Below are 24,835 nucleotides of genomic sequence, written 5' to 3'. Positions count from 1 at the left end.
ACTGGTGTGTGTGTGTGTGTGTGTGTGTGTGTGTGTGTGTGTGTGTGTGTGTGTGTGAGACTAAGGTAGAAAGCAAACTTCCAGACTTCAATCTGTGTGTTAATGTTTTGCTTCGTTACTGGTTGAAACTTGTTTTGTAATAAACTGATAATTTTGTTGTTTATTAAAGAAACCGGGTTGTTGTATTTTATTTGTATTTGTATTTAGAAATCTGTCAATCTCTGCTTTAAACATACTCAATGACTAAGCTTCCACAGCCCTCTGGGGTAGAGAATTCCAAAGATTCACAACCCTCTGAGTAAAGAAATTGCTCCTCATCTCTGTCCTAAGTGGCTTCCCCCTTATTTTGAAATTGTGCCCTCTGGTTCGACACTCCCCAACCAGGGGAAACATCTTACCTGCATCTGCCCTGTCTATCCCTTTCAGTATTTTGTAGGTTTCAATGAGATCACCTCTCATTCTTCAAAACTCTAGAGAATACAGGCCCAGTTTCCCCAATCTCACTTCCTAGGAAAGTCCCGCCATCCCGGGAACAAGTCTGGTGAACCTTTGCTACACTCCCTCTGTGGCAATAATTTCCTTCCTGAGGTAAGGGGACCAAAACTACACACACTACTCCAGGTGCGGTCTAACCAAGGTTCTATACAATTGAAGCAAGACGTCAGTACTCCTGTACTCAAATCCTCTTGCGATAAAGGTTAACATACCATTAGCCTTCTTAATTGCTTGCTGTCCCTGAATGTTAGCTTTCAGTGGTTTATTGACAAGGACACCCAGGTCCCTTTGTACATCTACCTTTTCTAATCTCTTACCATTTAAGAAATACTCTGCACATCTATTCCTCCTCCAAAGTGGATAACCTCACATTTTTCCACATTATATCCCATCTGCCACGTTCTTGCCCACTCACTGAGTCTGTCCAAATCCCCTTGAAGCCGCTTTGCATCTTCCTCACAACATACATTCCCACCTAGTTTTGTGTCATCTGCAAACTTAGAAATACTACATTTGATCCCCACATCCAAATCATTGATATATATTGTGAACAGCTGGCATACAAATTGGAAATATGTTACAAAAGTGCCATGGTAATCCAAGGAAATGGAAATATGTTTATACAATCAGCTGCATGTTTCTTCTCTTTCGCATTGTCGGTACTGTCTGTCATTTTATTGTGGTAGATGCAGTTTTCGATGTGGTTAGGGTTGTTGCAGTTTCCTAGTCATTTGCACCGTGTTCCAGCCATAAGGTGGAGTGTTAGGTTCTTGACCTTGTGCCACTATCATCTCTGCCTGTTGCTTGCGAGTTGGTTCTGAATTGGCCGTGTTTTTTGTGTCGTGGCTAATTCTAGCTACCTTATTTCTCACCTGTGAAGTTGACACATGCCTAGTATTTTACCTGCTGGTATATTTTCTATTTTTCTCTTTCAGTCCAACATTTTCCTGTTTGGTTTGTCACTGGTCTGTTTTGCATTGGTGGGTGATATCTGCTGCTTCTTGGAGCTCGGTGTCAATAATGGATTGTGCAGGCCACATGCTGAGTAGTGTACTCTCCAAGCAAATACAGCCATCAGCTGACTGCAGAGACATGGAATACTAGTCTGTGTGACACAGTGATTTCAAATGTGCCAGTCACTTCCTCTGTGTTGGCTTGGCCATGTGAGCCGCATGGAAGATGGCAGGATCCCCAAAGACACATTGTACAGCGAGCTCGCCACTGGTATCAGACCCACCGGCCGTCCATGTCTCCGTTATAAAGACGTCTGCAAACGCGACATGAAATCGTGTGACATTGATCACAAGTCGTGGGAGTCAGTTGCCAGCATTCGCCAGAGCTGGCGGGCAGCCATAAAGACAGGGCTAAATTGTGGCGAGTCGAAGAGACTTAGTAGTTGGCAGGAAAAAAGACAGAGGCGCAAGGGGAGAGCCAACTGTGCAACAGCCCCAACAAACAAATTTCTCTGCAGCACCTGTGGAAGAGCCTGTCACTCCAGAATTGGCCTTTATAGCCACTCCAGGCGCTGCTTCACAAACCACTGACCACCTCCAGGCGCGTATCCATTGTCTCTCGAGATAAGGAGGCCCAAAAGAAAGAAGAAAGAAAGTCACTTCCTCACTCAAGTGAGACAGAAAAACTACAGGGCAAATAGATCTATTAAAGTGTAAATCCTACCTGGAGGGAACAGTGTTGAGGTCCACCTTTGGAACATCTCAGCTCTGAAAGCAGTCACAGAAACATAAAGAGTAGCCAGCTAAGGAACACTGGGTGAGTAGAAATGACTCCCTCCAGACATAACATGAGAAGCTCCAACAGACCACAGTCATGTGCTGCAGTGAGAGAAGTGAATGACTTTGAGCTTCCAGTCTGGGGGCAAGTTGAAAGAGACAAAACGGTCAACAAATGGCTCATCAGGAAAATGCGCATCCCCGCCACCCTCTCCCATCATCCCCCCCACCCCCGCCCCACCTCCCAGAAATGTAGCTATGTGAGTCCTGGGAAAGATTGCGAGCTGAATTTTATTCCAGGGTCCTGATCCAGACACCAATTAAGAAGCTGCCTCCTGGAGCCCCGTCCAATAATGGACGGAAAGCGAGCTGCGCAGGTGGGATGCTGGTCTGCTCGCATTCTAGTATTCTATGTCTCTGCAGTCAGCTGAGTGGGTGTATTTGCTTGGAGAGTACCGTACTCAGCATGTGGCCCGCACAATCCATTATTGATACCGAGCTCCAAGAAGCAGCAGACATCACCCAGGTGGGAGGGTCATCAGAGGGCCCGAGGCTGTGGGCAGCCAGCAGCCCCACCGGGAGAGGTGGGCGCTGCCGCTGTAGGTGGGGGACCGCAAGAGTGCCCTCTGAAGACTTATACACGGAACAAAATATACTGTGGCTACAGCTGCCAGGCCATCGTTGTGGAGGAGGACCCCTCCTCAGCCAACAGGTTTATGCTGGGCTGCCTTGCAGCGTGTGCCTTTGGGCCCTCCGGCCTGTCGTCAGGAGGCCACCACCGTTCCATCTACCAACTCCAAACACATCGGGGGTGGGGAAGCCCATCTGCCATCTGGAACATCCAGACAGTGCGTGAATAGGGCCCTCAATTGGCACTTTAATTGGCCTAATTAGCTACCTGCTGCTGGCGGGTGGGTAACCACCACCCACCAGAAGCCGCCTCCCTGAAATACGTTGGATGTGTGAACATGCCAGCAGACCAGCATGCCAGCTGGTAGCGAGAAATTGCCGATACACCCGCCTCCAAACCCGCCACCTATTGGCCTGCAGTTATCAACACAGCCATCTACCATGAACTCACACAACCCTTTACTGTTGGCACTGCCTCTGATGTGATCAAATCTTTTCCATCGATCCTGTTTTCTAGTGTTAATCCAACTATGAGAAGCCTTGCATAGTCTGCGCAAAAGGAGCACATTACTTAACTTTCTCCAGATTTCAATCTAGAGATGTCGTCAACTTTAAGATGAGGTGGGGGTAGAGGTGGGATAGGGTTGGGGTAGGTGGAGGGGGGACGAATGGCCTCCTTCTGCACTGTAACAATTCTGAATTCTGGATGTTAACTGGCAGGTTCTAGTACCAGTAAGGTGGGACACCTGCTGACTGCAAACAAGAGGAACACAAAGAACTTGTGTGTCGTGAGGACAAACCAGGGGCTGTATATCAGCAATTTATATTGCTCTTTAATGTCTTAACATCTGTTACGTGACTGCAATGATCTGTTACGCCTTTCCACTGATGTTTCCTCTCTCAGATTGTTTGCCTGTTTATTTTTTATGCAAACAGATAACTTTCTCCCCCTCTTCCCAACTTTATCTGATCATATTAACATGCCTGTCTGATACTTTTCAGTTTTGAAGAAGGGTATGCACCTGAAACATCAACTCCCTACTGCTTCCACAAATGCTGATAGGCCTGTTGTTTGTTTTTGGCTTTTTAAGTTTTCTTTCCCTTTCTTTCTCTTTAAGACCAGCAGGGCCACCATGTTAAACTGACTCAGAGAAATGGCACCATTAGCGCACAACACTGATTAGGAATAGGTGGTGGGGAAACCACACTGATCAGAGTATTTCAGTCATCTGGACTTGAGTCTGTTGTAATTTTGATAGAGGTGGCTCCAGGATGGTGAGGTTCTGACCCAAGTCCTGAATTAGCAGAGGTTATCAGTCTATGGTCAGATGCTCCCACGCAAGTTGAGGACATTCTTACACAGGTCCTAGAAGCTAAGTGGCCTCTTTCTATTCTAGAAGCAGGACACCTTCTCACTTTCCCAGTTGGGGAATGGGTTAGGTGATCCAGAGTGGGTAGTGACCAAAAAAGGAATTCTGTCAAAGATCCTGCATTCTTCCCACCCTCACATGACCACCAAAACAACTCCAGCTACTTTCACTATTCCCTGGTGTAGGATCAAGCTTTAGAGCGTTCAATTGTCAGGAATGCTCTGTCTGATGTTGACATTGTGTGGGTTTAAGACAGCATTCAAGGGGTACTAAAAGCTGATGATATTCACTCATAGTTGACTGACCTTTAATTTTTTTTGATAATTATAACATTTGCCGTTACCTTCGTGCAAAAGCTGAATTTAAGTAATTTGTTTATTAAGAAACACTGCCACCTGCTGGTGTCACCGTCATATATTAGGAAAAGATTCGCTCATAACTGATCCAAAAGAGTCTTATACTCTATTATTTGGAAAGGCAATTAAACATGATATTACTTATTTGCGGTTGTGTGCCTGGTAGCCTCATTCAGGACATCAAGGACACATCATTTCAATAGTTATTGTTTCTACAGTTCATATCTTGTCGATTGGGATCAATCTCAGCTAAGAGATGTGCATAACACTGCTTGAGGACAGTCACAATGCTGCACAATATTGAAGTTTACCATAAGACAGCGTAAAACTTTTGGCAGGCTGCTAACCATGTTGCAGTGCCATTATTTCTCATTTTATGACCCCTACTTTCCTGTGAGCTTCCATTTTCAGGGAGCAGGGATCCAAGATGTGGAGCCTGCCCCCATATTTTATACATAAATGGGGTTGAGCTTCGAGTCCTGCTGTTCTTCAAAAAATTAGTTCATAGCAAGTAAGAGTGCGGCATATAAATGAGAAAAATGGGCTCCTTCCTCGTCTCAAGATGGAATGCATGGTGTCATTAAAACATCATTAGTCTTTGCGCTCATAAATGTGTAGGATATCATGGGCGATGCCTTGAGCAAAGTCCAACTGCTGAACTGGATTGTCTGGTTGCAGAACAGATGAACTTTGGCCAGAGGGGCTGCCTAGAGAGTTCTCCTGATAATTCTAGAATATAGGACCAGGAGGAAAGCCATTCAGTTCCTCAAGCCTAGACCATTCCACTAGATCATGGAGGATCTGTCTCTCAACTCCATTTACCTGCCATTGTTCATTATCCCTTGGTACACATACATAATAAAAGTCTGTTTGATAAGTTTTGAACATTTCAATTGACCCAGCATCCGGATTTTTGGTGAAGCGTGTTCCAGATTTCCACTACCCTTTGTGTGAAAAATTGTATCTGATTTCACTTCTAAACAGCTAGCTCTAATTTTAAGATTGTGCCCTCGTTATGGATTCCCCCATCAGAGGAAATAATTCCTCTGTATCAACCCTATCAAATTCCTTTATCAGTTTACACCTCAATTAGTTCACCTTTCAACCTTCTAAATTCATAGTTGACATTACCTATCCTCATAATTTAACCCTTTACTGGTATTCATTGGGGTGATTCTGCACTGTACGCCAAGGCCAATATGTCTTCATTGAGGTTTGGCACCCAGAACTGAGCACAGTACTCCAGATGGCATCTTGCTAAAGATCTATGCAACTGAAGCATCACTTCTTTACTTTTGAATTCCAGCCTCGAGATAAAGCCAACATTCCATTAGGCTTTTTGATTACCTTTTGCACCTCTGCTCTGGCCATTAGCAATTTATGTACATGAGCACCTAAATCGCTTTGCTCTTCACCATTAATCCTCAAGGTTGTCTTTCTCAGATCTAAATTGGATGACCTCACTGAACTTCATCAACCAGTTTTGCCCACTTTAAGTCTGGGGAACACCATTTGTCACATCCCACCAATCAGAAAATATTCCCAATATCTGTGCAGTCTCTTACCTTCCAACCAACTACTGGCCTATGCCATGAAATTACCTCCAATATCATGTTTTCTCAGTTTTGTTAAGTCTCTTGTGTGGAGTCTTTTGGAAGTCTATGCAGACAACATTCATAGCGACTTCCCTATCTGCTATGCTAGTTACCTCTCCAAATAATGGGCGGCACAGTGGTTAGCACCGCAGCCTCACAGCTCCAGTGATCTGGGTTTGATTCTGGGTACTGCCTGTGCGGAGTTTGCAAGTTCTCCCTATGACCGCGTGAGTTTCTGCTGGGTGCTCGGATTTCCTCCCACAGCCAAAGACATGCAGGTAAATTGGCCATTGTAGATTGCCCCTAGTGTAGGTAGGTGGTAGGAGAATTGTGGGGATGTGGTAGGGAATATGTGATTAAGGTAGTAGTATAAAATGGGTGGTTGATGGTTGGCACAGGCTCGGTGGGCCAAAGGGCCTGTTTCAGTGTTGTATCTCTAAATAAAATAAATAAATAATTCGACTAGTCAGATATGGCCAATGCTGAAATCCATGTTGATTTGCTTGGATCAGCTGATTCTTCTTAAAATACTCATTCCCCTTAATAGTTCAAAAGCAATTGTGGGGAAGTTACTATAATCTGATGTGTCTGTAGTTATCTCCTTCCTTCCCTTCTTGAATAATGTAGTGAAATTTCCAATTTTGCAATCCAAAAAGCACAATTTCTGTATATGGAGAGCGTTGGAAAATTATAACTGAAGCATCCGCAATTTTCTCATGTCTTTCAATACCCTGGGGTGGAAAACATCAGGTCCTGGAGCCTTATCTATTTTAAGTCCAATTATTTTTTCCATTGCCATATTTTCTATATATTAAATACACTAAGTTCCTCCTGACTTATTTTTAGGCTTACTGCTGATATTTCATTCTCTTTCTCATGTGAAAAAATATGATGCATTTATTTAGCAATCAGCCTTTTTGTTTATTACTCATTAAATGCAAGATTGCTTAGATTTTGTTACAGGCAGTCTGGCTTGTCTGTATCTCCTAGTTGCAGAAGCTTCCATCCAGCTTCCCATTTCTTTTCACATCGTGACGGAACAATTCCTCCCTTTACCCGATAATTGAAATCTCATTCCTCTCCAGCTTGTGCACAAATTCAACATAAAGCTCCATGTTTGTGACCTCATGTTTAAAGTCTATCTAATCTGTTTTCATAATTGAGCTTCGTTTTATGGTGGTTTCCGATGAGACGTTAAACTGAGGCCCCTTTCTCTATGGTGGATGTAAAAGATTCCTATTTCAAAGTAGGGCAGGGAGTTCTCCTGTGTCTGAATAATATTCATCCCTCAATCATCACAAAAAAAATTGGTCATTAGCACATTGCTGTTTGTGGGAGCTTGCTGTGTGCAAATTGGCCACCATGATGCTTGCATTACTACCGTGACTAAACTTCAAAAATACTTCATTGGATATAAAGCACTTTGGGATGTCCTGTGGTCATGAAAGGAGTTATATAATTGCAGGGTTTTTAAAAATTATTAATGATCTGGATAAGGCAGACTTGAAGCACACCCAAAGATTATATTTAAAACTATGACCAAATTTAACAAAATACATATTCAATTGACTAGTAGGGAGGGAACTTGTCTTCCTTATTTCATCAGCTGGCCTGTCTTTCAAAGGTAGCAGTGGTACCAAAATAATTTATTTTCAACTGCAGGGGAAGGGGAAGAGAGGCAGGTTGTTTGCGGTTCACAAGGCTTTAGACCCAAGTGACATTATCCCAGTTTTTATTTTTTCTCCATTTGGATAACAGTCTATTATTGTATTTGGAGTAAAACAAGTTAATTGTTCTTGGGTTGTGGGAAATGTTGTCAAGGCTGTGTTTATTGACTTTTTGTCCTGAAAAGGTGTTAGATGTTCTCCTTGAACTGCTGCAGTCCTTTTGCTGCTGTTACTCCCATAATTCCAGGGTGCATAACTCGTGACAATGAAGAAATAGTGATGTACGCCCAAGTCAGGGTGGTGTATCAGTTGACGGGAAACTTGAGGTGATGGCGTTCCTGTAATAGTGCTACCCTTCTTGTTCTTGGTGATTGAGGTTGTGTGGGAGGAAAGAACGACTGCAGTAACCTTTGAATTGCTGCAGTGCATCCTGCACATTGTACATACTGCAGCTACTGTGCACCAGCAATGGATACTGAGTTCAGTGGCAACGGCTACCTTAAAAAAAAGCTAATGGCATTTAGCTGCACCTGGCGATAAACCTTGTTTATTTAACATTAAAGATGTACAATACTGTATACATATGATAATGCACTGAAGAAATGCAGGACAGCATCTGAAGTATGATACAAGATGTGTTTTAATACACTACATTTAGACTCAGTTCACATCACTTTTAGATTGAATCATTTTAATGGCACTTAAAATTGCAACACTGTGATGTAAACTTCATCAACCCAGATCAAAAGGCTGGGAATTTAAAACTAAACTAGGTCTGGTATGAGCAAATTTCTGAAGGCCCTCTGCTCAAGCATTTTAGATGAAAGTTGCTTATGGGAGGACATTTTTATGCTTCCCAAGGTATTCAGAGATACAGCACATTCCTGTCATACACACACCCATTCACTTTTCATTACACAATCCTTACTATAGTGGAAGTACAGAATTCACTGACATTACTGAATCACCACCAATGATTAATCTTTTTTCTAAGCTTTTTTTTTGAGTGGGGGAAAAGAGGAAAGAGGGAAAGAGAATGCAAGATTCAAAGTCAATCAACTAATTAAACTCAGTTTCCTTTACTGATTTAAACTCTGGCCTCCCTCATCAGTATCAGGTTTTCAGGAAACATCTTCCACTGCAAATATGTTATTTTCAGACCTGTACAAGAATCTGAAGTTGTGTGTAGGTTTTATCCAACTACAGGAGATACTTCAAATCTTTAAGGCTTGGGGGTGGGGCCCAATGCAAATTTCAACTTATATTTGTGTGAATTCACTACACAATTAACGTCCATGTTTTAAAGTGCATTATTACTTTAACAAGGTTTTGTGACAAAACCAAGGTGTTTCATTTCATGCCCTAACAAATCCTTACAACAGCAATCATTGTTTTCCTTTTCCCCCTCTCCTCCTTTCAAACAAATCTACAATATATCTCTAGTGTCATTTTCAGCCTTTGTGCATTTACAAGGACAAAACCTCCCCCTGTCTTTGCAGCCATATGAAAACAATATAATTTACAAAAAAATTAAATGTGCAATCGTACAAACATAATTTTACATTTGCATACACCAAAAAATATACCTTTCTCTGGCACGTTATCCCTCAGTAACTTCCTATTTACAGTACAGTACAGTTTACAGTTTCCTCACTGCATGCTCCTATTGAATTGGAGGATTGTGTGTATGTTGACAAATAACTGCCATAGCAGGTCCAAACTGAATTTAAAGTTTGAGATCTTTCACGACGATTCACACCATAGTGTTTGTTGGTTTTCACCCCAAGTCATGAAAAAAATTACCAGCAAACCGTGGAAATAAAGAGCCATTTGAATCATTCTGGCTTTAACGCATTGTTTAAAAATATCTTTTAGGTACAGTTCCTAATAATTTTTGCAAAATAAATCCTTTCAAAGTCTTAATTGCAACATTACAGCTGTATCTGTATAGCTAGTGAGCAAGATCACTGATTTGGTTTCAGATAATGTCACTAATACTCATCAGATCCAGCTACAGTGTTTGATTAAACTGTTTTCAGTTTCTTGATTTCACAATCTTGTGCCTTCTCTTCTCTATCGCAGCCAGTGTTCAGCTGGCCCTGAACAGAATAAGAAGCTTCCAAGAGTTCTTGTCAAGCACCTTCAATGCCCATTCTAGTCAGTCATTCTGAAATGCTTTCCTTTCTTATAGAACCTGTAAAATAGAAAATGTAAGTTGTCATATGCTTTTCTGAAAGAGAAAAAAAACTTGTTAAAAAGAATCAGTTCTTTGCTTTGTTAAAGTGCTGAAACATAATGCACTTTTATTTAAGCAACATAAAAGTCACTGGAAGAGTGGGGAGCCAGTCAGTAATCAGAACTCAGTGGGCTGACGTCGGGTTTTGTGGCGGGGGGCTGGATAATCGGAGTGGTAGGCGGCCCGTCACGTAACTCGACACCAGGATTGGCAGGCCTGATCTTCCCGATGGTGGAGAAGCTCCGTGGTGGCACCTCCCCCCCACCACCGCTCTGTGACGGGACCCTGGTTTAAATATTTAAAATATCTATCTGCGGACATTACTATGTTAGCCGTCGCGACCTTCCCATCCGTTCCTGATCTTCAGCGTGATGTGTGGCACTCACCCGCCTTCGCTTTCCCGTCCAGGAGAAGCTGGTGCCACCGAGGAGGGGAAGGGGTCATTGCTGCATTTGGGAGTATAGATTTGGGGGGGGGGGGGGGGGGGGAGGGGTCAACTCTGCATTATTTTGAACTGTTTGCAGGGCTGGCAGCCTTTTAAAAGTGGCACCAGCACCCGCTCTGGCATCAGGTGAAGCCATGAACGGCATCACTAATACTGCCCCCACCACGTGATTGGGGGATTTTGACTTAAGCAAGGATGAAAAAAAATTTTAAACAGGAAAGAAGTGCAGGAAATTAAACATTATTCTAAAATCTTATAAAGGATTGGTGCTATTTAAAAGAATTTAATAGTTGAAAACTATAATATGCCAAGTTATTCCCATAAAAATTTGGAGGGGAAAGGTTATTTTTTTCCCGATCAAGCTCATTTCATCCATAGTCTATGATTGTGCTATGATGGCTTATTCTTCCCACAACCTGTCTGTAAGAAACACACAGTTCTATCTCCTACTTACCCTGAAAAATAAAATCAAGGAGTGCAGTTAATATTTCAATAGCCTTCAAACCCCCTTCGAATTAGATATTCATCCAGTCCCTTTTTATTTTAACAACTGACTCAGAATTAGCTGTTTTCTCTTGGAATCAATTCCACATTGCACTATTCATAGTGGGAACAAATGATTTTTTTTCTCTAATGTTTAATGTTGCTTTGGGCTTGTGTCTTGTGCCCTTGACGCCAGTGCTTCCTGCCCAACTCTAATAGACATAGAAAAACTAACATTAATCTGTGAAAATATTAAGGCAGAAGAACATCCATTTAGATTATGGATTCCTAATCTGAAGTTGAAACATCAAGATATTAAATGCACAATCTTTTGTAAGTGTCATTTATTAAAACTCATTTTACCATGCAAATTTTGATATGGATAAGAATATAGCATCTGCTGTCATGTCAGCAGACACTTCTTAACCGTATGGGTCATAGGCTCCAGTGTTCAAACCCTCTAACAATAACCTGTGTTTAACATGCTACCTAGACACAGACTGCTGTACTAAAACAAGACTTAAAACAAATGGCTCCAGGGTTATACTTAATGAGTAAAGATGTTAAGATTACAAAACTTTCGCAATAAGGCAGAGGGCAGTCCTATTCACTGCTATCAGGAAGTGCTAAAGAGCAAATTTCACAATCTGTTGCATTTGCTCACTGATTTTCTTCAGAATAAAACTGGAATCGTCAAGGGATTTACTGAGAGGCGGCAAGGCGGCAATCTAAATACAAACATGGCATTCAACACGCAAACAGCTTTCACTGGTCATGCTTTTCTTCAGCATTAATACACTATAACATCTGAATCGCTACTCCACTCAGACACATGCAGTTTATTTGTGCTTCCGTATTGATTCCATGCAAGCAGTTGTCTCACACCATGTTTTGTGCCAGTGAAATGTGTTTTCTAGACAGAGTACGTTTCAATTGTTAGGAAACCTTTATGGTCACAGCAGGGGTCTTTTTATCTTAACCCATATGGTGTACATAGTTAAATAATGTAGACATGCGTGTCTAATTCACCATTTCCCTGCATTTCTGTCATTGTTACCGGACATGTATACAATAGCCTGAATTTCCTCCAGATTAAATGACGAGTCATCCTTTAGCTCCAGCAAACAGCACCGTGCCTCTGGCCAGAGGCATGGAACCTTGTTGAATCCTGAGTTTATCCCACACATCCAACTGGTGACCAAGACCGTTTTCTTTAATCAATGCAACATCATTCAGCTTTATGCCTAACTCATCTGTCCCCATCCCTATCATCAAAACCCTAATTCATACTTTTATTACCTCATGCCTGTATTTCTCCAATGTTCGACAGTCTTCTTTCTTCCATCATTCATGAATGACAGATTATGCAAAATCCTGTGGCCTTGCACTAATCACTATATCTGTCCTCACCAAGCTCCATCAAACTTCCTGTGTCCTAAAACACTGAAGATTCTTGTTTTTACCATCAAATTCCTCTGTGGTCTCAACCCTTCCTGCCTCCACATACTCTGGTCTCCGACAATGGCTGACTCCTTATTCCCTGCTCGTTCACAACCTTGCCCCCATCCTCTGGAGCTCCCTCTTTTAGCAACTCTTGCCCTATCTCCTCCTCCCTGCCTTCAAAAAACCTCTGACCATGTTTCTGCTCCCTCCTGATCCTCTTCCTCTGGCCCAGTGTCCAACTGCTCTGTAACTACTTGCCCTGTTAAGTGTTTGACTTGAGTGCTACGTAAATATCTAAATTATTTTGAATTCCCATCATAATAACACGTGGCAGAAATTCATGCTGTCTTGTGGTAGAAAAGACCCCGGTACCCATTTTCAACTTCAGAAGTCACGACTTGAGGGTGTTACCCACTTTCAGTCTAAAGTGTACCAATCACAACTATAGAATGTACCTTCTCCAGTTACCCATTTAAGATGATCTCAGTACACGGCTGGCAAAAAAAATGTACAGCCTCAAAAGCAGCTACATATTCAGCCATACTGACCATGCCAAAGGCTGTTTAGTCAAGTCAATCAGCAGATAGCAAAGGGGATTCCAGCAGCCAATGCTGATTCAACAAGCTGAGTGGGTACAACATGCCATGGTGTACCCTACCTGAGTGCCTAGAGGAAGGGGTCAGAGGTCAGACTCCAGGAGATTAGGAATATTGTGCATCTATACCTGCTGGGGTGAGAACAAGAGCCTGCAGAATGTCGGACAATGAGACAATTCCCACAATGCTTTCTTTCTCATCAACGACTACAAGCCGATGAACCTGAAAGGGAAAAGAATTAAAGATGTTTGTGGCATGAAAATTTAATGGACTTCTATTGTTTAGAGCTGAAGACATTTAACAAGAAATAAACTCAACAAGTATCTGGACGATGACTGGCACATCTTAGTTGCCAACAATTAATTTCTTGCATCATGCACGTAGCCCTTAAATGGTTATGATTTATCATGCAGATAACTCAATGCATCCTACGGAGTCATCTGGTTTATACATAAAACAAGCTAGAAATGTGCATGGCTTAGATTTAAACACCACCCACTCAGACTTAACTGCAGCCACGGCGGTGAGAGAAAAAAAAAAAGTGTCATCGATTATTTACCACTCAGGTGTAAAGTGTATTTGCAAAAATATCTGTTTTCATAAAATTATAGAATGGTTACAGCACAGGAGGACATTCAGCCCATTGTATCCATGCCAGCTCTCTACAAGAGCAATTCAACTAGTCCCACTCCTCCACCTCTTCCCCGCAGCCCTGCAATTTTTCTCTTCGGATAATTATCCAATATCCTTTTGAAAGCCACGATTCAATCTGCCACCACCACACTTCAGGTAGTGTATTGCAGATCTTAACCACTCGCTGCATGAAAATGTTTTTCATGTCACCTTTGGTTCTTTTGCCATTCACTTTAAAGCAGTGTCCTCTGGTTCTTGATTCTTCTGCCAATGGGAACAGTTTCTCTCTACCTACTCTGTCTAGACCCCTCATGATTTTGAACACCTCTATCAAATCTCCTCTCAACCTTCTCTTCTCTAAGGAGAACAGCCCCAGCTTCTCTATCCTCATAACTGAAGTCCCTCATCCCTGGAACTATTCTAGTAAATCTTTTCAGTACCCTTGCTAATTTAAAAAAAAAAACTTTTTCATGGGATATGGGGGTCACTGGAAAGGCCAGCATTTGTTGCCCATCCCCAATTGCCCTTGAGAACAGAGTGGCTTGCTAGGCCATTTCAGAGGGTAGTAAACAATGAACCACATTGCCGTGGGTCTGGAGTTATATGTAGGCCAGACCAGGTAAAGACAGCAGATTTCCTTCCCTAAAGATCAATGAACCAGATGGGTTTTTAAACGACAAACAACGATAGTTTCATGGCACCATTACTGAGACTAGCTTACAATTCTAGATTTTTTTTATTAACTGAATTTTTAAAAAATAAATTAAATTTAAATTCCACCATCTGCTGTGATATTAGTCTGGACCACTGGATTACAAGTTGGACATCCAAAATCAGGACCGAGACCGTAACAGATTTTGGAATTTCCCAGATTTTGGAAATAAAACAACTGAAGAAAAAGGCTTTCAGTTCGAGTTGTCAGTGTGCATACTGCATGCCTGATAAATTCTGGCAGAGTGTCGTCGTCTTCTTCTTTGGCCTCCTTATCTTGAGAGACAATGGGTAAGCGCCTGGAGGTGGTCAGTGGTTTGTGAAGCAGCGCCTGGAGTGGCTATAAAGGCCAATTCTAGAGTGACAGACTCTTCCACAGGTGCTGCAGATAAAATTGGTTGTCGGGGCTGTTACACAGTTGGCTCTCCCCTTGCGCTTCTGTCTTTTTTCCTGCCAACAGCTAAGTCTCTTCGACTCACCATTCTTTAGCCCCGCCTTTATGGCTGTCCGCCAGCTCTGGCAATCACTGGCAACTGGCAGAGTGTATGTATAAATAATTATAGATCCTAAAATTGACTTTTGCAAAAGTCTTACTGCACCTCTACTCAGGCAATAGTGAGTTAAATTAACGTTAGTGCAGTGTGCGACTCCAGTGAGAATGGATACAGTCCAACAGTTTAAAAGCCTTTGTTATCATTCAGATTTCTAATATCTGCTAGTTCTGAAGAAGGGTCACTGACCTAAAACATTAATTTTGCTTCTCTCTCCACAGATGCTGCCAGACCTGCTGAGTATTTCCAGCATTTCTTGTTTTTAGTTTAAAAGCCGGGTTCCTCCATTTCTCACCCTCGGCCACATGACCTGCTCTGGCTTTCTCCCCCTAGCCAAGCCACACACACCGAGGCTGCGGTACTCCAGCTCCTGGCACGAGGCCAACAGCCCGAGCACATTGAGGTGGCAATGGCCCTCCAGGTCAGCCAGAGCCAGAGGATAACCACAGGCCTCGGCTTATTACCCACCCGAGTATCGTCCCTGGCCAACTGGAGCCCGGCCCTGGGACAGGGGAGTGTTGAGGGGAGGATCCACCAGTGGCTGCCAACATTTCTTGGCCTTTCTGGAACTTTCTCACAGCATGCGCTCCACTTTCAAAGGACAAAACTTTCCCAACACAATCATCTTCTGCTAGCCCACTTACACTTAAGGAAAAGCAAAGCACTTTTAAACATGTCAGGGAGAAACTGACTGAAAGAGAAAATTAAACTCGAGAGGCATTGACTTAAAATTACTCTTTAAGGAGGATACTATAAAAATCTGTGCCTTCAGTCTTTTCAAGTTTAATTAAAGCAATTATAATCAATTGACACTAAACTTGTTGCATCTGAATAGTTTCAAACATGTCCAGTTTTCGGACAGCTGGATTTTGGACCTCCTGCCTGTAGTTCAGTAACATTTCCACATTGCCACCATCTCCCACGAAATGCCTTCACGTTCTTCCTGAAGTGCATTGCCCAGAGTTGGACACAATATTCCAGTTGAGGCCGAACCAAGGTTTTATAAAGGGTCACCATAACAACCACTTTCTCAACCTGCCCTGCCACCTTCAACTTGTGCACATATACCCCCAGGTCCCTCTGCTCCTGCACCCCCTTTAGAATTGTATCCTTGATTTTATATTGCCCTGTGTGTTCTTCCTCCCAAAATGAATCACTTCACACTTTTCTACATTAAATTTCAGCTGCTACATGTCTACCCATTTCACCAGGCTGTCTATGTGTTCTTGAAGTCTATCTCTGTCCTCCTCACTGTTCACAATACTTCCAAATTTTGTGTCACCCGCTGATGTTGAAATTATGCTTTGCACACCCAAGTCTAGGTCATTTTGTAGATCAAAAAAGCAACAGTTCACATATCAACCCCTGGAAACCCCTCTATATACCTTCCTCTAGACTGAAAAGCAACCGTTCACCACTACTACTCTGTTTCTTGTCACTCAGCCAACTTTATATTCATGCTGCCACTGTCCCTTTTAACCCATAGAATCATAGAATGATTACAGCACAGGAGGCCATTTGGCCTGTCACGTCTGTGCCAGCTCTCTGGAAGAGCAACTCACTTAGTCCCACTCACACGCCTTTACCCCGGAGCCCTGTAAATTTCGTTGCTTCAGATAATTATCCAATTGTCTTTTGAAGGCCTCAATTGAATCTGCCTCCACCACACTCTCAGGCAGAGCATTCCAGATCCTAACCACTTGCTGTGTAAAAATATGTTTCCGCAGGCTTCATTTGCCAATCACCTTAAACTGGTGTCTTCTGCTTCTTGACTCTTTTGCCATGGGCTTCAACTTTGCTGACATTTGTCCAAGTGACTTAATTTTGTCCCATTTTATCGTTTCTATAAGTTTTCCCACCACTGAAGATAAATTGACTGGCCTGTAGTTGCTGGACTAATCCTTACACCCTTTTTTGAACAAGGGTGCAACATCTGCAATTCTCCAGTCATCTGGCACCATCCAGGTGCTAAATTGGGGGAAGGCTAATTATAACAATATTAGGCAGGAACTGAAGAACTTAGTTTGGGGGGAGCTGTTTGAGGGTAAATCCACATCTGACATGTGGGAGTCTTTCAAACGTCAGTTGATTAGAATCCAGGACCAGCATGTTCCTGTGAGGAAGAAGGATAAGTTTGGCAAGTTTCGGGAACCCTGGATAACGCGGGATATTGTGAGCCTAGTCAAAAAGAAAAAGGAAGCATTCGTAAGGGCTGGAAGGCTAGGAACAGACGAATCCCTTGAGGAATATAAAGACAGTAGGAAGGAACTTAAGCAAGGAGTCAGGAGGGCTAAAAGGGGTCATGAAAAGTCATTGGCAAACAGGATTAAGGAAAATCCCACGGCTTTTTATACGTATATAAAGAGCAAGAGGGTAACCAGGGAAAGGGTTGGCCCGCTCAAGGACAGAGAAGGGAATCTATGTGTGGAGCCAGAGGAAATGGGCGAGGTACTAAATGAGTACTTTGCATCAGTATTCACCAAAGAGAAGGACTTGGTGGATGATGAGCCTAGGGAAGGGAGTGCAGATAGTGTCAGTCATCTCATTATCAAAAAGGAGGTGGTCTTGGGTGTCTTGCAAAGCATTAAGGTAGATAAGTCCCCAGGGCCTGATGGGATCTACCCCAGAATACTGAGGGAGGCAAGGGAAGAAATTGCTGGGGCCTTGACAGAAATCTTTGCATCCTCATTGGCTACAGGTGAGGTCCCAGAGGACTGGAGAATAGCCAATGTTGTTCCTTTGTTTAAGAAGGGTAGCGAGGATAATCCAGGAAATTATAGGCAAGTGAGCCTTACGTCAGTGGGAGGGAAATTATTGGAGAGGATTCTTCGGGACAGGATTTACTCCCATTTGGAAACAAACAAACTTATTAGCGAGAGGCAGCATGGTTTTGTGAAGGGGAGGTCGTGTCTCACTAACTTGATTGAGTTTTTTGAGGAAGCGACGAAGATAATTGATGAAGGAAGGGCAGTGGATGTTATCTATATGGACTTTAGTAAAGCCTTTGACAAGGTCCCTCATAGCAGACTGGTACAAAAGGTGAAGTCTCACAGGATCAGAGGTGAGCTGGCAAGATGGAGACAGAACTGGCTCAGTCACAGAAGACAGAGGGTAACAGTGGAAGGGTGCTTTTCTGAATGGAGGGATGTGACTAGTGGTGTTCCGCAGTGATCAGTGCTGGGACCTTTGCTGTTTGTAGTATATATAAATGATTTGGAGGAAAATGTAGCTGGTCTGATTAGTAAGTTTGCGGACGACACAAAGGTTGGTGGAGTTGCGGATAGTGATGAGGATTGTCAGAGGATACAGCAGGATATAGATCGGTTGGAGACCTGGGCGGAGAAATGGCAGATGGAGTTTAATCTGGACAAATTTGAGGTAATGCATTTTGGAAGGTCTAATGCAGGTGGGAGGTATACAGTAAATGGCAGAACCCTTAGGAGTATTGACAGGCAGAGAGATCTGGGCGTACAGGACCACAGGTCACTGAAAGTGGCAACGCAGGTGGATAAGATAGTCAAGAAGGCATACGGCATGCTTGCCTTCATCGGTCGGGGCATAGAGTATAAAAATAGGCAAGTCATGCTGCAGCTGTACAGAACTTTAGTTAGGCCACTTAGAATATTGCGTGCAATTCTGGTCGCCACACTACCAGAAGGACGTGGAGGCTTTGGAGAGGGTACAGAAGAGGTTTACCAGGATGTTGCCTGGCCTGGAGGGCATTAGCCATGAGGAGAGGTTGGATAAACCCTGATTGTTTTCACTGGAAAAACGGAGGTGGAGGGGCGACATGATAGAGGTTTACAAAGTTATGAGTGGCATGGACAGAGTGGATAGTCAGAAGCTTTTTCCCAGGGTGGAAGAGTCATTTACTAGGTTTAATAGGTTTAAGGTGCGAGGGACAAAGTTTAGAGGGGATGTGCGAGGCAAGTTCTTTACACAGAGGGTGGTGAGTGCCTGGAACTTGCTGCCGGGGGAGGTGGTGGAAGCAGGTACGATAGCGACGTTTAAGAGGCATCTTGACAAATACATGAATAGAGGGATACAGTCCCCGGAAGTGCAGAAGGTGTTAGTTTAGGCAGGCATCAAGATCGGCGCAGGCTTGGAGGGCCAAATGGCCTGTTCCTGTGCTGTACTGTTCTTTGTATCCCTATATCCAGGAAGATTATGGCCAGTGCCTCCACAGTGTCTACCCTTACTTCCCTTAGTATCCTCAGATGCACCTAATCCAGTTCTGGTGACTTATCAACTTTAAGTACAGCCAGCCTTTCTAATACCTCCTCTAACAATTTTTGAAAAAGTGTTGTGTGGCGAAATGCAAGATTTGTAATGCCTTGTCAACAGTTAAAAGCACAATAGTATCAAATTTACCACTGCCTGAGAGATTGAAAATAAAGAAAACAAGTGAAGGCAGTATCAAAATGCTTTAGGAACATAGGAGCAGGAGTAGGCCATTTGGCCCTTCCAGCCTGCTCCACCATTTGATTAATTCATGGTTGATCTGATTTTGGTCTTGACTCCACTTTCCTCTCTGCTCCCATAACCCTCGACTCCTTTGTCTATCAGAAATCTATCTCACCCTTGAATAAATTCAATTACCCAGCCTCCAATGCTTTCTGGGGAAGAGAATGCCACAGACGAACGAACCTTTGAGAAAATAAATTTCTCCTCATCTCCGTCTTAAGAGGGAGACTCTTATTCTGAAACTGTATTCCCTAGTTCAAGTCTCCCCCACAAGAGGAAACATCTTCATGGTATACACCCTGTCAAGCCCCCTCAGAATCTTGTATGTTTCAATAAGATCACCCCTCATTCTTCCAAACTCTAATGAATAAAGGCCTAACCTGTTTAGCTGTTCTTGATAAGTCAACCCCTTCATCCCAGGATGATTCCCAGGCCTGGCCTGGTGAATCTCTTTTGATCTGCCTCCAAAACAGTACACCGTACTCCAGGTGCAGCCTTACCAACACCCTGTACAGGGGGTAATGACTTCCTTATTTTAAACTCCAACCTCCTAGCAATAAAGGCCAAAATTCCATTTGCCTTCTTAATTACTTGCTGCAGCTGCATGCTAACTTCTGTGTTTCACGCACAATAACACCCAGATCCCTCTGTGCTGCACTTTTTTTGATGTCTCTTTCCATTTAAATAACAGTCTGCCTTTTGATTCTTCCTATCAAAGTGCATGCCCTCACACTTTCCTAATTAAACTCCATCTGCCAAGTTTTTGCCCGCTCACTCAATCTATCTATCTATATCCCCTTGCAGATTCCTTATGTCCTCAGCACAACATGCCCCCCCATCCACTTTTGTATAGTCAGCAAATTTGGATATATTACACCTGCCCCCTCTTCCACGTCATTAATATAGACAGTAAATAATTGAGGCCCTGGGACTGATCCTTGTGGCACTCCACTAGTTACGTCTTTCCAACCTGAAAAAGACCCATTAATCCCGACTCTGTCTTCTGTGGGTTAACCAATCCTCAATCCATGCTAATACATTACCCCCAAGGCCAAGGTCTCACCAAGGCCCTGTACAGCTGCAGTAAAATTTCCCTACTTTTATATTCCATCCCTCTTGCAATAAATGCCAACATTCTATTTGCTTTCCTAATCGCTTGCTGTATCTGCATGCTAACTTTGAGAGATTCACGTACCAGGACATCAGATCCCTCTGTACCACCAAGTTCTGCAAACTCTCTCCATTTAAATAGTATATAGCTCTTCTATTAGTGTGGACAAGTTCACACTTTCCCTACATTATATTCCATCTGCCAAATAATTTCCTACTTGCTTAGCCTGTCTATATCCCTCTGTAGACTCTTTACCTCCTCTTGACAACTTACTTTGCTACCTATCTTGATGTCATCGGCAAATTTAGCGACCATACATTCGGTCCCTACTTCCAACTCATTAATTTAGACAGCAAATAATTGAGGCCCTGGGACTGATCCTTGTGGCACTCCACCAGTTACGTCTTTCCAACCTGAAAAAGACCCATTAATCCCTACTCACTGTTTCTTGTTTATCCTTGTTAATACGTTACCCCCCTACACCATGCAGTCTTATTTTGTGCAGTAACCTTTGATGTGGCACCTTTTCGAATGCCTTTTGGAAATACAAGTACACCACATCTACAGTTTCCCCCCTTTATCCACCTTCCTCGTTAATTCCTTGAAGAATTCTAATAAATCAGTTAAACACGATTTCCCTTTCATAAAACCACGTTGACTCTGCCTGATCCCATTATGATTTTCTAAGTATCCTGCTATGATCTCCTTAATAATGGATTCTAGTAATTTCCCTATGACAATGTTAGGCTAACTGGCCTCGTTTCCTACTTTCTGTCCCCCTCCTTTCTTGAATAAAGGTGTTACATCTGCTATTTTCCAATCTGCTGGGACCCTTCCAGAATTGAATGAATTTTTGGAAGATTATAACCAATACCTCTACTATATCTGCAGCGACTTCTTTTAAGACCCTAGGATGCAAGCCATCATGTCCTGGGGACTTGTTATCCTTTAGGTCTAATAGTTTTCCCCGTACTTTTTCCCTAATGATGGTGATTTAACTTCCTCCCTCTCTTTTGCCTCTTGATTTTCAAGTATCTTTGGGAAGTTTTCCAAGTCTTCTACAGTGAAGACAGCCACAAAATAACTGTTCAATGCTTCCACCATTTCCTCGTTTTCCATTATTAATTCCCCAGACCTAATGTAGAGGACCAACACTCGTTTTAGTTACTCTTTTCCCTTTTAAATACTTACAGAAACTCGTACTATCTGCTTTTATACTCCTAGCTAGCTTTCTCTCATACTTTAATTTCTCCCTCTATCATTCTTTTAGTCATCCTTTGCTAGCTCTTAAAATCCGTCCAATCTTCTGACTTGCCACTAATCTTTGCAGAATTGTACAGTATTTCTTTCAATTGAATACGATCCTTATTGAGCCACAGATGATGCATCCTTCTCAAAGAATCTTTCTTTCTCACTGGGATAAATCTTTGCTGAGAGTTATTAAATAGCTCCTTAAAAGTCTGCCACTGCACCTCTACTGTCCTACCTTTTAACCTAGTTTCTCAGTTCACTTTAGTCAACTCTTCCTTCATACCCTTATAATTACCTTTATTTAGGTTTAAAACACTAGTCTTAGACCCACGCTTCTCACCTTGAAAGTGAACGCGAAATTCTATCATGCTATGATTGCTGTCACCTAGAGGCTCCTTTACTATGAGGTTATTGATTAATCCTGTCTCATTGCACATTACCAGGTCTAGAATAGCCTATTCCCTGGTTGACGCTTGAACTTATTACTCTAAGAAATTGTGGAACTGCTCACACAGATGCAAGTAAGGAGAAGCTAGATAAACACATGAGAGAGAAAGGAATAGAAAGGTGTGTTAATGGGGTTAGATGAAGAGTGGGAGGAAGCTCATGTGGAGCATAAATACCAGCATGGACCTGTCAAGTTGAATGACCTGTATCGGTACTCTTAAGTAATATGCAATACAGTGTATAAAACATGACCTTACCTCGGCTTTGACTATTCTGTCCACCGTTGTCTCCAGTGCTTCCAGCCTGTGGCACTTCACAACCCCTTCAAAATACTGAGAGCGGTGTTGCAGTGCCTGGGTTACAGTGATATCCAGATTATTGTACGTCTTCTCAGCAGCAAGATTCTGAGCAAGGGAAAATAAATGCTTTAATGTGCAGTGCTTGAATTCTTATTTAGGTTTTCAGAAAAAAATTAAATGTTCTAAGACTTAATTTGACTTTATACATAGATGCTCTTATTTATGGATTTTTTCCCCTTAATTTGCTCAAAAGACCAAAGAGAAATTGGGTGACATCAGCTGCAAGTAAACAAATCTCAACAATTCAAAATAATGTCAATTAACAAATGGCGTTTATCAAAACCGCTTCGCAAAAACAAAAAACTTAAGACATTTTTTGAAACATCTAAAGTTGTATCCACAAAATACAGTCCCAAAAGGAGTGAACATGCCAATTATATTCAGAATGACAACATATAGCTGCTTTGGAAGTTACATATCAAGGAATTTAATCTACCATGCATTTGTTGATAAAGTGAAATCTGAAATGAATTGTACTTACTATAACATCAAATTTGGAATAAATATCTACAACTTTTCCTGTAAAAGAAAAATAAATAAACTGAGATGATTGACCTGGAGATGACATTTTCTTGTTTAAAAACAGTCAGCAACTCAATTCCACTCTCGCCTGAATGGAATCAATGAGCCAGCACTGCCAGTGCTTTAAGATGCTTCTGTTGCACAACAAATAATCACAATTATGTAACTGAAGCCAATGATCACTTTAATAATGACTACAAGCCAATCAACCAATATTAGCTAGCTTTGAAGGGCAATAAAACTTAAGGGTCAATTGTCTTTATTTTTGTTTCTTGCACTGATTAGGTTTATCTTGGTGCTCACGAGCCTTTTTTAAAAAAAAAAATGCTGACTCACCCATAGCTATTACCTTCCTGTAAGGAATCATCTAGCCACAGCAACTCACACCTGCTTATTCAACTGAGTAAGTCAGCTAAACGTTTTATTGCGGCTACATTATCTTTTGGTGCTGAGGCAGCGGGATGTAAAAGGGAAAGAGCCATTGATCCATTTTTAAAAGATGTAACAGGATATGCACAAACAAATGGCTGATGTAGAGCTGATGTCAGGTTAATGAGATATACATAGAGCAAAGCATTACAAAAAAGCAAATGTCACAAATACAGTAAGCATATATTTAAATGTTTTCCCAGATACCAATGCAGTCAATCATATACTCTGTTTTTATCCCAGAATAAAATACGCCAACCAGGTTTCTTTTATAATAAACTGATAACTTTGTTTATTAAACAAGACTTAACCAGTAATGAAGCAAAGCATGAACACAGATTGAAGTATGAACATTCCCTTTTTACCTCCCTCTCACACACGCACGTTAACTGAAAAATAGAGAGATTTTCGCTTTGCAACTCTTGAGAAAAAAAAAGACACAAAGAATACTTTGGCCAAATACTTGCGAAATCTTGAAAAAAAGATATGGAAAGATGTCAGTTGTCCTTTTTTGGCTTGGCGTTTCAAATACGCGTAGATGGCTGTCACTGGGATCTTCCTAGCACAGTGCTTTTCAGATGACATTGATGATCAGTTTGGGCAGCCTTTCCAGGAGAAATGAGACAACAGGGATTTCTGGCAGGCTTTTTAGGAGAAATGCAGCATCAATTTTTCTATTGCTTACACTCGCTCCCAAGAGCTTTTCATAGAGATGGAAAACTGGCAGGCTTTTCAAAGTGCTGGAAAAGGCAGAGTTGGGGGTTTGTCCTTGGCAGGTTGATTTTAAACTCCTCTTCAAAACACTAACCATACCCCAACTACCTGTCCAAAGCAAAACCAAAACAATAATCTCAAAAGTCAAGCCTCCTGATCCTGATCAACCTTGACCTATCAGTTCTCTGTAAACACCTTCCCCAGGTCAAAAAGACCCCACTGGGTACTTATCTGAAGACAGGGCTTCCAGTAAGGTTTGTTTACTGCTCAAAGCACATGACTTGCAGTAAATGTTGTTTTCAAACAACCTCTTAGTAACCCTTTTTTTTTTAAAGGAAAAAAATCCATGGACTCCTTTTCAGTTTTGAAACACAAGCACTCAAAATTTAACAAAAAAATGGAAGCACTCTCGTAACAATATAAAACATAGGTCTCTGCCAATCTGATGATCATCGAATGGTTTTAATGGTGCAGTGAACACCAACACAACTTTGAGATTTAGTCTCCCACAAAGTTAATTTTTTTCGATAAAAAGGAAGCTTTTTCCTGATATATCGACCGGGGAGAGCAGCGAGGGAGGTGGGGGGCAGCGGAGCG

At 42.2% G+C, this 24,835-nt stretch overlaps 1 protein-coding gene across 8 annotated transcripts in view; it reads right to left on the bottom strand.

The window, feature by feature from the left end:
- Positions 1 to 8,465: 8,465 nt before the first annotated feature.
- Positions 8,466 to 24,835, bottom strand: part of LOC137350342 (5'-AMP-activated protein kinase subunit gamma-2) — a 510,855-nt gene continuing 494,485 nt past the window's right edge. For 7 of the 8 annotated variants that reach the window (XM_068015054.1, XM_068015052.1, XM_068015055.1 and 4 more), the window contains 4 exons: positions 23,055 to 23,092; positions 22,472 to 22,618; positions 13,175 to 13,268; positions 8,466 to 10,037 (listed from right to left, as the gene is read on the bottom strand). In XM_068015054.1, coding sequence (XP_067871155.1) covers positions 10,006 to 10,037; positions 13,175 to 13,268; positions 22,472 to 22,618; positions 23,055 to 23,092 — 311 coding nt within the window. In that variant the 3' untranslated portion in view covers positions 8,466 to 10,005. The remainder of the gene's footprint in view (positions 10,038 to 13,174; positions 13,269 to 22,471; positions 22,619 to 23,054; positions 23,093 to 24,835) is intronic. The other variant, XM_068015056.1, reaches the window with a different exon arrangement.

Source organism: Heterodontus francisci, chromosome 2 (genome assembly GCF_036365525.1).
Source record: "Heterodontus francisci isolate sHetFra1 chromosome 2, sHetFra1.hap1, whole genome shotgun sequence".
Taxonomy (NCBI): Eukaryota; Metazoa; Chordata; class Chondrichthyes; order Heterodontiformes; family Heterodontidae; genus Heterodontus; species Heterodontus francisci.
Note: the sequence above shows the minus strand (reverse complement) of the source record. Positions and strands in the feature narration are given on the sequence as shown.